Raw genomic sequence first — 12,896 nt, 5'->3', positions numbered from 1 at the left:
ATACTCAGGAGGCTGAGGCAGGAGAGTCGCTTGAATCGGAAAGGTGGGGGTTGCAGTGAGACAAGATCACCCCATTGCACTGCAGCCTGGGCAACAAGGGTGAAACTCTGTCAAAGAGGGGAGGGGAAAGGAGGGGAGGAGAGGGGAGGGGAAGGGAAATCCTTGGTTCAGCTGTATAGGAACTTTTGGAGGTCATTGAATATCTATGTGCCTCAGTTCTCAATTCACTGATATCCCAGAGTTGCTTATATTTGTCATCAGCAATGTCAATTCATTACCCCCATATCTTAGAAATCTCTGAATTTGCAGCAGAGAGGTTCAAAAATTTCAAAATCCTGTTGCCTCGCCCATGACATCCATAGCACCATATGTTAGAGTAGTGGCCCTAAAGAGCCAGGATGCTCTCTAACCTGTTCTGCCTAAGCCTCAACTATAGATGACACAGGTGGCCCTTTCCTTTTCTTCCTTTATGTCAAAGGATGCTGATTACTAAGAAAAATCCAGTGCTCTGAAGAGAAGTGGGAGGGCTGAGGAATACTCATCCAAAAGAAAAGCTGGAGCTTTCCGTTCCTATTAAAACACTTGATCTAGGGAAACAGTGGCCATAGAGATGTCAACTTAATCTTTTACTTTTCATGTAGGAAAACTTAAGATTTCCTCCATGAAAACCCAAAAGGAAGCACAGCTCTGTTTCTGAGTTCTTCAGTTTTAAGTAGAGTGTTGGAATCTCAGAGACTGGAATGGGAGACTCTCGAGGTGGTGACTCAGCTTTCTCAACCATTCTCAGTCCCATCTTCAAGAGTTGATACAAGTTATAGAAGTGGGAATGTCAGAGCATATATCCACCTAAGTGTGGCAATGCTTTCTCTTACATTAGAACTCATTTATTGATTAGTAGTGTAACAGAAGGAAAAATCCTGATGCTTCCAATAAATGTAAAAACATTTTCAATCTGTGTCCCTATAAATAGACTCATGCCATAAGAGGACAAAATACACAGGTTCTGGAGGCAAACACCCTGAATTCCAATCCAATCTTTGCTACTTGCTTCTTATGGGACCTTGGGGGAATATACCGAAACTCTCAGTGTGTCTGTTTCTTCATTTGTAAAATGAGAATCATAATTATCTCATAGGGTTGTGGTAAAGATTAAATAAACATTTACATGTAAAGGGCTTAGAGAAATGCCTAGAACCTAGTAAATACTATCTTTTAGCTGTGTTCTTCTTTCTTCTTCTTCCTCCTTCCCTTCTTCTTTCTTATCCTTTTTCTCCTCCTCCCCCTCCTCCTTTTCTTCCTATTCTTCTTCATCATCTTCATCATCACCCTATTTCTAAAAGTATGGCAGGTGGGTTTACTTTACCTGGATACTATCCTGGTACTTAGAAAATCAGGTCATTTTAAAACTGATAGAACATCTGAATGTAAGCCTTATAAAAATGTAAGACCCACAGCAAGAAAACTATACAATTTTACTGAGGTACACTTTAAAATATTTAATAAAATGGAGAGATTTATCATTTCACAATATGAAGTCCATCAATCCTATAAAGATGTAAATTGCCCCTAAATAACCTAAGTAATTTGATGCAAATCCCAGTCAGAATCTTAATGAAATGGTTTTTCTTTTGTTGTTATTATTTTGCTTTGTTTTTTGTTGGAGGAATTAAAAAATTGATCTTGAAAATTAATCTACTTAGAAAATTGGGGTAAATTGTTCTACCAGATGTGATAGGCCTTTGTAAGAAAGGCACAAAATCTAAAAGCAATAAAGAATTTGAATACACAAAAATGTAATACTTCAGAATGCCCGAAGATACTACAAAATGTACTGTGGATAATATATCACACATATATTACATGTATGATATGTATATACATATTTAAAACATGTGTATGTTCAAGCAAAAAATTATACAAATATATGCATACATACCCATTCACAGCAGAGAAAGGATTAATAACAAGAATAAGTAAATAGCTACTAAAAATTAATATAAAAAAGACAACCCACTAGAAGAAGTGAGTAAAATATATAAACAAGCAATTTGCAGAACACACAATGGCCAAACACAAAAAGATGCTCAGCTTCATTCATAACCAAAGAAAGCCAATTATCTTATAATTATACAAATAAATAATATTTCATTTAGGATATGAAGAAACAGAAATAGACACATTTGTATATTGTTGGTGAGAGTATAAATTCATATATCTTTTGGGGAGAGTTATTTGACAATATCAATAAAATTTTAAACATACATATCCTTTCACCCAGCAATTCTACTGCTATAAATTTATCCTACAAAGTCTCATTCAAGTACACAGACATTTATAAATATGTTCACTGTGGCATAATTTTTAATTAGAAAAAATTTTTTTGTGAAAAATTAAAATTTGTGAGGCTGACATAGGGCTCCTCCTGCCCCTCTTTCTTCCACAGGGTGAGGTACTTAATCATGGCCTCCAAACATCTGCAGAAGTAAAACATCATGGGAATTTAACTAAAGCTGTCCTGGGAAGGGAGGTTGTAATGAGGGGAAAAAATAACTTGGGAAAGCTGTGCTACCTTTTTTTTTCCTTTTTTGAGACAATCAATAGAATCCTATCAATAGAAAGTTAGGAGAATAAGAATGAATATTCTAATTCATATAAAGGAAATCCATATCGTATGCTTATTATTGTTATACATGTATATATAAATAATTTGAGAAAATATGTACTAGCATAATGTACTTTTGAAAAAGATGTTGTTGAACAGAATGTTTCATACAGTCCATGTTTGGACAAAGACATATACAATATATGTTGTATGTATGTTCATGTTTACATAGTAAAAATAAGTCCAGAAGGATATATACTGGATGATTAACAGAATTTATCTCTGGGGAGTGAGATCACATTTCCTATTTTATATCTATTCTATATGGTTTTTAATTTTTACTATAACCATGTCTGACTTTTGTAATTTAAAAAAAATAATAAAGACCAAAGCTAGTAATGCATGATCATGAAAAAATTTTCAAACCATATAGAAGAATTTAAAGTAAAAAGTAAGACTGCTAGGCCAGGTGCAGTGGCTCACACCTGTAATCCCAGCACTTTGGGAGGAAGAGGGGAGTGGATCATAAAGTCAGGAGTTCAAGACCAGCCTGGCCAATACGGCGAAACCCCATCTCTACTAAAAAATATATATATATAAAAAAATTAGCCAGGTGTGGTGGCACGTGCCTGTTGTCCCAGTTACTTGGGAGGTTGAGGTGGGAGAAATGCTTAAACCCAGAAGCCAGAGGTCGTAGTGAGCCAACATTGCACCACTGCACTCCAGCCTGGCCAACAGAGTGAGACTCTGTCTCAAAAAAAAAAAAAAAAAAAAAAGTAAGACTGCTGACTTTTCATTCCCGATCCGCAGAGGTAGTTTCTTGTATAGTTTTCCAGAAATTTTCTGTGCATATACAATTACTTGTAGGTCAGTTTGTGCAAGTATTACTTTTGTAATGTATACTTTTTTTTTAATTAATTTATTTTTGAGATGGGAGTCTTGCTCTGTTGCCCAGGCTGGAGTGCAGTGGCGCAGTCTCAGCTCACTGCAACCTCCACCTCCCAGGTTCAACCAATTCTCCTGCTTCAGCCTCCCAAGTAGCTGGGATTACAGGCTCCTGCTACTACGCCTGGCTGATTTTTTTCTTTTTTTGAGACAAAGTCTCACTCTGTCACCCAAGCTGGAGTGCAATGGCGTGATCTTGGCTCCCAGGTTCAAGTGATTTTTGTGCCTCAGCCTCCCAAGTAGCTGGGATTATAGGCATACGCCACCATGCCCAGCTAATTTTTGTATTTTTAGTAGAGATGGGGTTTTGCATGTTGGCCAGGCTGGTCTCAACCTCCTGACCTCAGGTAATCCACCCGCCTCGGCCTCCCAAAGTGCTGGGATTACAGGTGTCAGCCACCAGGCCCAGCCTTGATTTTTTTTTTTTTTTTTTTTTTTATTACAGATGATCCATGAGCACTCTGATGATTTTTTTTTGTATTTTTAATAAAGACAGGGTTTCACCATGTTGGCCAGCTGGTTTCAAACTCCTGACTTTAAGTGATCCGCCTGCCTCAGCCTCCCAAAGTGCTAGGATTACAGGCATGAGTCATTTTTATTAGATGATTTGATGACCTTCAAAATTCTCAGAAGGAAAAGCGTCATCATTTCCAAAGAGTTTTCTCCTCAAACTACTAGGAATATATGTGAAAAGCTTCAAAAAATAGAACTTGAAGAATTCTCAATGGGGAAAAAAGACAAAAGGGTAAATTTCCTCCTTACCTTCTTTGAGACATGGGACTCTGCCAAACAGGGTCAGAACCTAATAATAAGGAAATGGTCCAAAGCTGTACCCACACCTATACCAGCGCCTGCCCAAACAGGTGAAGCAAATCTCAGGCTGTTAAAATTCATTAACAACATTTTCTCTCAACTTTGAAAACACTGACTCACATTTCATCTTCTGCTAGAGGTCTTACTCATTTCAGGATCCCTCTTTTACAAGTGGGAAATTAGGTCAGTGATTGCTTTGTAACTTCCTCCAAAGATCATAGTGAAAGTCAGAACTTGAACCAGGCCTGACTCTCATTAGTATTCACCCCACACTCCTTTTCTTTCTCTCCACTGGCATTAGCAGAAATGATTAAATCATTGGTTCCCAAATGTGGCTGATCAAAACCAACTGGGGTACTTTTTAGAAATACATATTCCTGGTCCCCCCACACTCTAAGATTGATTCAAGTCTGGGGAGCAGATATAATTTCAAAAAGAAGCTCATCACATGATTCTGATGATCAGTACTATTTGGGAACCTCTTATTAAAGACTGCCATCCCTAAACCAACAAAACAACTAACAGCATAATTTAAACATTTTGGGCAAGGGAAAACATCCTACTGACTGCTGGTATTACTAGCATTTTCTGGGCGCAGAGAAGGTTTATCTGTGACATTTTTAGTCTAAACAGCTTACCTGTTTAAGAAATCTGGCAGGCTTGAGATGTCTGACTCCACAAGTTCTTTGACTATCTACCAGTGCTGTCCAATAGAACTTTCTGTGATGATGGAAATGTTTATTATACCTGTGCCACCCAATACAGTAGTTGCTAGCCACGTATGGCTACTGAGAACCTGAAATGTAGCTAGTATTAATGAGGAAGTTTTTAATTTTATTCAATTTTAAATTAAATAGCCACATGAAGCTAATGGCCAGTATATTAGACAGCTTGGGTCTAGACTTCTGAGACCATTGATTTAACTGGAGCCCTCCCCTTTTCTGACCCCACTCACCTCTACCCAGGGGGACCTCTGCAGAGATCAGGGTCACATAGAGCTGATAGGTCAGCTGGGGCACTGAGCCCAGGAAGGCTTGGATCTGTGACATACGTTTGTACGCATTGCGGTGCATAGCGAGGGTCCGGATGGAGTGGCCCACCTCCCATTCTATCAGCACCTCCTCGCCATCTATTATCATCTTCTTTCGGGTGAGGCTGACATAGGGCTCCTCCTGCCCCTCTTTCTTCCACAGTGTGAGGTACTTAATCATGGCCTCCAAACATCTGCAGAAGTAAAGCATCATGGGAACTTAACTAAAGCTGTCCTGGGAAGGACGGTTGTAATGAGGGGAAAAAATAACGGGGAGGTTGTGCTACTTTATTTTTAAACTTTTTTTTGAGACAAGATCTTACTCTGTCACCCTGGCTGGAGTGCAGTGGCACAATCATAACTCATTGCAGCCTTGACCTCTTGGGCTCAAGTGATCCTCACACCTCAGCCTTCTGAGTAGCTAGGACTACAGGTGCATACCACCATGCCAGCTATTTTTATTTTTATTTTTGTACAGACGAGATCTCGACATGTTGCCCAGACTGGTCTTAAACTCCCGGGCTCAAGCAATCCTACTGCCTTGACCCAATGTGCTGGGATCCTAAAGTGCTGGGATATGTGTGAGACACCGTGGCCAGCCTACACTACTTTTTGTCTTTTTCTCTCCTCTGTTCTGATCATTTCTCATAAGTCAAAGGGTTGGTCACGCCTTCTACAAGTTACATGAATCTAAATCCTTTTTTGTTCAGTCATCGACTGACCTAAGAACACCATTTCAGGAGTACTTCTTTGAGGACTTGAGGAATTGTTTTGTCTTTTTAAGAATAGGCCTGTGGCAGGTAGAGAAGTACCTTGAACACAACGGTATTAAGTCAATATATTATGTTCCTAGGGAAATGATAAAGGTTCCAAAAAGCCCTGTTTTCTTACCTCAAATTCATGAGGTAATGCAGCCCTCACTCAAAGCATTCAGCTTCATAATCAAGGTTTACAATTCTGCTTTTTTTTTTTTTTCCGAGGCAGTCTCACTCTGTCATCTAGGCTGGAGTGCAGTGGCATGATTTCTGCTCACTGCACCTCTGCCTCCTGGGTTCAAGCGATTCTTCTACCTCAGTCTCCTGAGTAGCTGGGATTACAGGTGAGTGCCACCATGCCTGGCTAAGTTTTTTTTTTTTTTTTTTGTATTTTTAATAGAGATAGGTTTTCACTATGTTGGCCAGGCTTGTCTTGAACTCCTGACCTCAGGTGATCCGCCCGCCTCTGCCTCCCAGGTACTGGGGTTACAGGCATGAGCCTACATACCTGGCCAGATTCTGCTTTTTCAAGAAAAGACTCACAACTATATCACAGCCAAAAAGTCTTGGCAGAGATCAGGGAAAAAAAAATCTCTCATATACATAGAAAGCCATGAAAGCAACAAAGGTACTTAAAAGATAACAACTCAAAACCAAATGAACTACATACCTAGACCCTCCAAAGATCACTGTAATAGTTACTTTTTGTGCCTCCTGGCCTGTTTGTGGACAAAAGCCTTTTAAATTGGATTCTTTCTTTACAGAGAAAAAACTCCCTTTTAAAGCCTATCATCTTTGGAATAAGGGTAAGATGACATTTCCTGCTATGCCCTTCCCATCTCTCCCATACAAATCAGAAGTCTTTAGCAGCTCTGATGTTGTAAGTGGAAGAAAAGCAACTAGAACATCTTGTTCTGGAACACCTGAGTTACCACTTCCCCACTTACCTTGAATGAATAAAACATATGGACTACTTTATGACTAGTAAAAACATTTTTTGTGGAAATTAAGACATCTTCCCCAATAGACTGAGGTGAAGGGTTGTATTTATCTTGTTCACAGCTCTTATCACTTAGTGCATATTTCAGAAATATTTGCTGAGTAAATGAAAGAATGGGAAGAAAAGAATACAGGGTAAGTAACTATGGGAGGAGAGGATAATAACAACAGCAATGAAATTTAACAGAAAAGTAGACCAAAGACAAGCTCAGAGAGTGATATGTTCTCCAGGCTTTAGCTCCTGATAGGAAAGTTTGGAACATATGCTGGCTGCCAGTCTCCACAGATCACCCTAAGATTGATGCATGTGTACCATTCTGAAGCATGTAGTTTGAAACTTTCACCTTCTAGGGACAAACTCTAAGACCTGGGAAAGAAAAAGATGCAAGGAAAGAACAGAGAAGAGAAAGCAACACTTTTTTTCCTATTCTTGTTCTGCATAAGTGGATTTTCAATGAAAAAGTTTATATTTTAACACAAACCCATCAATATTATTGCTAAATTGGAGAACAGTATTGGAGAAGTTGGTGGCATGAAATGTTCCGTTTATGTTTCTATTCTCAAGGCTATTTTCCGGTTTAAGTAAGGATGTTTACCCATTTACAAGCTTCAGTAAATTAGAATACATTTTCATTTCAGAAGCATGCTTGCATTTCATGTAAGGGAGCCAGACCCTACAAGCATCTTCATGTGTCTGATCAAGTTCCTACCTATCTAACAAGTAATTGGCCTCGAAAATAAGCAAATCCAGAGTATAATTTATGAGTTTTTAATTATCTTTTCTCTGCTATGGGCTTAGCTGCCTGAGGTTATAAATGCTTCCCAATCATTTCTAGTGGAAGTTAAACAACAAAAAATAAAAAACAGTACTCAATACTCCACACAGAGGGTTCACAAAACAAACAAAGGAAGTCAAAAAGAGGGGAGGGTGCAGCTGGGTACTTTCTGAAGTTTGTATCTTGAGAGTTTTCAATTGGTTAACTCAATATATTGTATTTGAAAAAGGAGAGATTAATGGTTTATTTGCTCCTCTAGTGACATCTTTAAATTTCTTGGTTTCAAGGTCGAGATGAGGTCTTCCTTTTACAGCTTAACTTCAAAGATTTAGAACTGTAAAGGACCTTTAAATCACCCAGTCCAAAGATGCATATAGGCCCGCTGTTATATCTGATGAACAGATGTGGTTTTGCCCATCCTGTGCTGTTGTTGTTGGTTTTTTTAGTCAGTTGTGAACATTTAAAATCATACATTTCATATAAAAATCCTGTCTTTGGAGCATCTCCTGAAAAGCTAGGGGATTTGTCAATACTGGGTCTGAATTCCAACAGGGAAACAATGGGCTGGGGCTGTAGAGGGGCTACCTCCTTTAGGCAGGTCATGCAGACTTCAGATTACCATGGTACTCACTACTCCTCAGTATTTCTCTAACACTGAGACTTCATTTTCATTTATCATCACACACGAGGCTACTGTTTTTTCTTATACTAGGTCTGCTTCATTAATTTATGATACTTGCCTGGTCCCTGCAAGTGTTTGAGACCCATAATTTAGACTAACCCATTTGCTTTACAGATGAGGGAACTGTACATGCCTTCCTGTGAAGGCATCTTCAAAGATTTTACTAAGAACACACAACTAGTCAATGTCAGAGGGAAGACTAGACTCCAAGTCGCCTGAATTTCAGGCCACTGTTTCTGTTGATATCCCATATTCTCTTTGATGGAGCCTAATCAATTCCTCCCCACTTAAAAATTTATTGATAAATTTTTCTGGCTTTATTGAGGTATAAGTGACAAATAAAAATTATACATAGGTACAGATATGAAATTTTATAAAAGAGGGAGTTTCATCCTTGATAAGTTTCACAGACTGTTTTTAGTTGTCTAATGATGAGGTATCTTCCCATTGCAACACTCTGACCCATATTCCTTGGCTGACTGCAGTTGTCTGCCTCTCTTGCAATCAAGACAAACCTGGTCCATTCCTTACTCCTGAACTCATAAGTTTTGCAATATCTCTCTACCTTGAAAACCCCATAGCATCCAGAAGAGACTGTTGACACAGATACTTGTCTCCCTAGGATTAAGTACATTCTCTCCACTTCAAGGCAATCTGAATGGAAATACTTGATACTGCTAAATTGTGCTACTGTATCCACATAGAGAGATGAACTGTCTTCCTTTGCCCTCTCCCAACTTCGTATTTTTATTGCAGAAATATACAAAGAGATAAACAGGAGACTGATAACCCAACAGAGAACTGAACTACATTGGGTTGGGGTACCAGATTACCACAGATGGTTTAAAATATTTTCCAGATGTCAAATTCCTCTGGAAAATTTGAAAATGGCAGTAGCACCAGTCCAAGCAGCTCAGGGTAAAGAAAACTTTTACCCAATTTACAAAGCATCCAAAAGGTAGAGTCAAAATTATATACTCAGGCCAGGCGGGGTGGCTCACTTTGGGAGGCCAAGGCAGGAAGATCACTTGAGCCCAGTCTACATAATGAGACCTCATCTCTACAAAAAAAAAAAAAAAAAAAGAATTTTTGTTTTTGTTTTTGTTTTGCAATGGAGTCTCACTCTATCACCCAGGCTGGAGTGCAGTGGAATGATCTTGGTTCACTGCAACCTCCACCTTCTGGGTTCAAGTGATTCTCCTGCCTCAGTCTCCCAAGTAACTGGGATTACAGATGTGCGCCACCATGCCCAGCTGATTTTTAGTAGAGACAGGGTTTCACCATGTTGGCCAGGCTGGTCTTGAACTCCTGACCTCAGGTGATCCACCCGCCTCGGGCTCTCAAAGTGCTGGGATTACAGGCGCAAGCCACCACACCCAGCCTACAAATTTTTTTTTTTTTTAATTAACCAGGTGTGGTGATGCATACTTTGGTCCCAGCTACTTGGGAGGCTGAGGTGGGAGAATCGCTTGATCCCAGGAGATCAAGGCTGCAGTGAGCTATGATTGCGCTACTGCACTGTAGCCTGAGAGACAGAGCAAGACCTTGTCTCAGAAAAAAAAAATTAAAAAAATAAAATTACGCACTCTGCAGCTATGGCCTACATGCACAGGGAGATCATGTCTTGTTGTTCCCATGCTAGTTGACACAACCCAAATCCAGACAGCAAACATTCTCTAATAAAGTCTTGTCAATGGTATCGTTCATTGTTTTGGAAAACAGCTACATACCACATGTTCATCATAGTGGCATTTAAGATTTCAGATAAGTTTTTTTGGATGGTAGGTAAGCCGAGAGTGGGAGGAAATGAGAGAACTGATTAGATTAGAGCCATAATATCCATCTTGTAAATCATCTTTCTCTGCGGGGTTGCGGGGTAAGGAAAAGATTTTAAAGTTGCTCACCTGATAACAGGTCCCAAGAGGATTAGATGCATAAATAATGATAGCGGTTTATCTTTGGCTAGGTCTCTGTGGACAAAAATGAGGGTCAACTGGACCATAATGGATGAAAACATAAAGAAGGAAAAGGTGTATGTCATCCAGTAAGTTTCACTATTCTTTCGATAGATTCTAACCATGTACAAAGCAGATGCAGCCTCCCCACAGTACAAAAAGGTGGAGAAAAGGATGCTAAACGGAAAGGTAAATCGGGGGTTGGCTCCACGGATGACATCTTCCTCCAGAGATGAAACCGGATCCACATTTGGCTCCTCAGGAATTTCATAAACTCTGTCCATTGTTGAGTTTCTTTCTGAATGTTGTGGTCTGGTGTTCAGAGCACCCTCCCACCCATCCCCAAGAGAACCCTGTAGCCGCTGCAGTCCAAGTATAGGTGAGGAGAGCTCAAGTCCAGTTTGGGAACGGAGATTCACTAGCTAGAGCAAGAGACCACGGTCTTCCAGACTCAGATTCGAGTTGGAGTCTGGGATGGAAAGCCCAGGAGTACCACTTTGAACTTGACTCTTAATTGACCCAGGATTCCAATCGTCAACATACTTGCTGTGAAACTGGAACAAGAAAAAAGCAAGCATCCCAGCGCCCCATCCAGAGTCCAACTCCAGGGAAGTGAAGAGTCCTGAGAGCAGCAGCTTCCGTGGTGGTTCCTTTCGCAGTCCCTCAGGCAGGGAGTAGCCACTCTGTCGGGGCACCGACACTCAGCAGCTCCTCACAAAGAGTCCTGACTAGTGTGTCCTCTCAAGTCAGCGGAGAGCTGAGCCAGGGCAGAAGATGGGGCGCAGTATGAGCGAGCGTCCCTTCGGGGGATTCAGTTCAGTGCCTGGGTATCCTAGCTACTGCTAGGCTGTAGCTATTAGCTTGCCTGCTCACCTGCGCGCCCTCAGGACCTTCGCTGAGTCCAGGGTTCTCAGGATGGCTCCTCGGATTCCCCCAAGCCCCGCCCCCAAGACCGCCGGGCCCAGGACTGGAGTATTGTCACCACCCTGTCTCCCAGTACCGTGTTGGGGGAGAGAAGCAGAGTGCGCGCGCTCTACAAGATCAAGAAAAGGCTGGAGAGGCTGCTTCTCCACGGAGAAACTTTGCTAGTGAGAGGCACGACGTGCGGGGCGCCAACCTGGCTGGACAGATGTCGCCAAACTCTTGGACGCCGTCTGGTGCCAGGGTCCTGCCTGGCTTGTGATTCCTGCTGCGAAAGGTCGTCAGCTTCAAGAACTGAGGCACCAGGACGGTGGGGGCGGGCGAGATGGGCGGGATGGCTGGGGCCAAATAAAACCAGCTGGAGAGTTCCAGGGGGGTGGCCAGGAGAAGAGGGACAAAAGGAGGCTTGGACCACTCTTTAGAAGCACTTTTGACCGCCATTTCCAGACCCAGGTGGGAGCTACAGCTTCCCTCTTCCCTAAGAGCAGCAGGCACCCACTTCTACCCCGCCCTCCCTAACTAGTTAAGTGGCTTGCTCCCACACTCTACCCACGCGGTTAAGCAGGTGTGTCTCCCTCGACCGCAGGGTTGAACCTCCCTAGGTCCTATCGCCCTCCAGATAATATCATGAGAGGGAGAAACTGGGAAGAATTGGGTCAGCGTTTTCAGCCGAGGGAAGATGGAACAGGATAGAGGTCAAAACTCAAGGTCAGCCCACAGACACTGAGCTCCTATTTTATGCCTTGATTTCTCCACTTGCAAAATGAGGCCAGGATAGGAGCTTTAGAATGAACTTACAGGTCTTTGGTTGAAAGGTTATGAAGAAGTGCCAAATTCTAAACAGACTGGCAAAGAGCCAAGAGAGTGCTGTTAGTGAAAACTGAGAGGGGTGTCTTAAAGAGCTTTGAAAATTACCTGTATTAAGTGTAATCCTCCCCCATCTCACTGAGCTTTTGTTTGCATGTCTTCATTTACATAATTCTAAACCTCACAGAAAAACAGAAAACGACTGCCTCCTGGTAATAATATAAATGTAGGCCAGGCACAGTGGCTCATGCCTGTAATCCCAGCACTTTGGGAGGCCAAGGCAGGCAGATCACTTGAGGCCAGGAGTTCAAGACCAGGCTGGTCAACATGGTAAAACCCGATCTCTACCAAAAATACAAAAATCAGTCAGGCGTGGTGGTGCCTGACTGTAATCCCAGCTACTCAGGAGGCTGAGGCAGGAGATTCACTTAAACCCGGAGGCTGAGGCAGGAGATTCACTTAAACCCGGGAGGCAGAAGTTGCCGTGAGCAGAGATCACACCACTGCACTCCAGCCTGGGTGACAGAGCAAGACTACGTCTCAATAACAATAATTATAATATCAGTGTAGCAGAGACTGTGCCAATCTCCTTTTGCTGCAGGAAGTCAGTA

The 12,896-nt window shown here is 41.5% G+C and overlaps 1 protein-coding gene across 2 annotated transcripts in view; it reads right to left on the bottom strand.

The window, feature by feature from the left end:
* XKRX (XK related X-linked) overlaps positions 1 to 12,896 on the bottom strand; it is a 32,327-nt gene that overhangs the window by 4,580 nt on the left and 14,851 nt on the right. The window contains exons 1-2 of one of the 2 annotated variants that reach the window (XM_021666671.2): positions 10,507 to 11,973; positions 5,316 to 5,584 (exon numbers count right to left, since the gene is read on the bottom strand). In XM_021666671.2, the coding sequence (XP_021522346.2) occupies positions 5,316 to 5,584; positions 10,507 to 10,841 (604 nt within the window). In that variant the 5' untranslated portion in view covers positions 10,842 to 11,973. Of the gene's footprint in view, positions 1 to 5,315; positions 5,585 to 10,506; positions 11,974 to 12,896 lie in introns of those variants that run through there. The other variant, XM_064362606.1, reaches the window with a different exon arrangement.

This window comes from Aotus nancymaae, unplaced genomic scaffold (genome assembly GCF_030222135.1).
Source record: "Aotus nancymaae isolate 86718 unplaced genomic scaffold, 86718_ANA_hifiasm-v0.15.2.pri h1tg000004l, whole genome shotgun sequence".
Taxonomy (NCBI): Eukaryota; Metazoa; Chordata; class Mammalia; order Primates; family Aotidae; genus Aotus; species Aotus nancymaae.
Note: the sequence above shows the minus strand (reverse complement) of the source record. Positions and strands in the feature narration are given on the sequence as shown.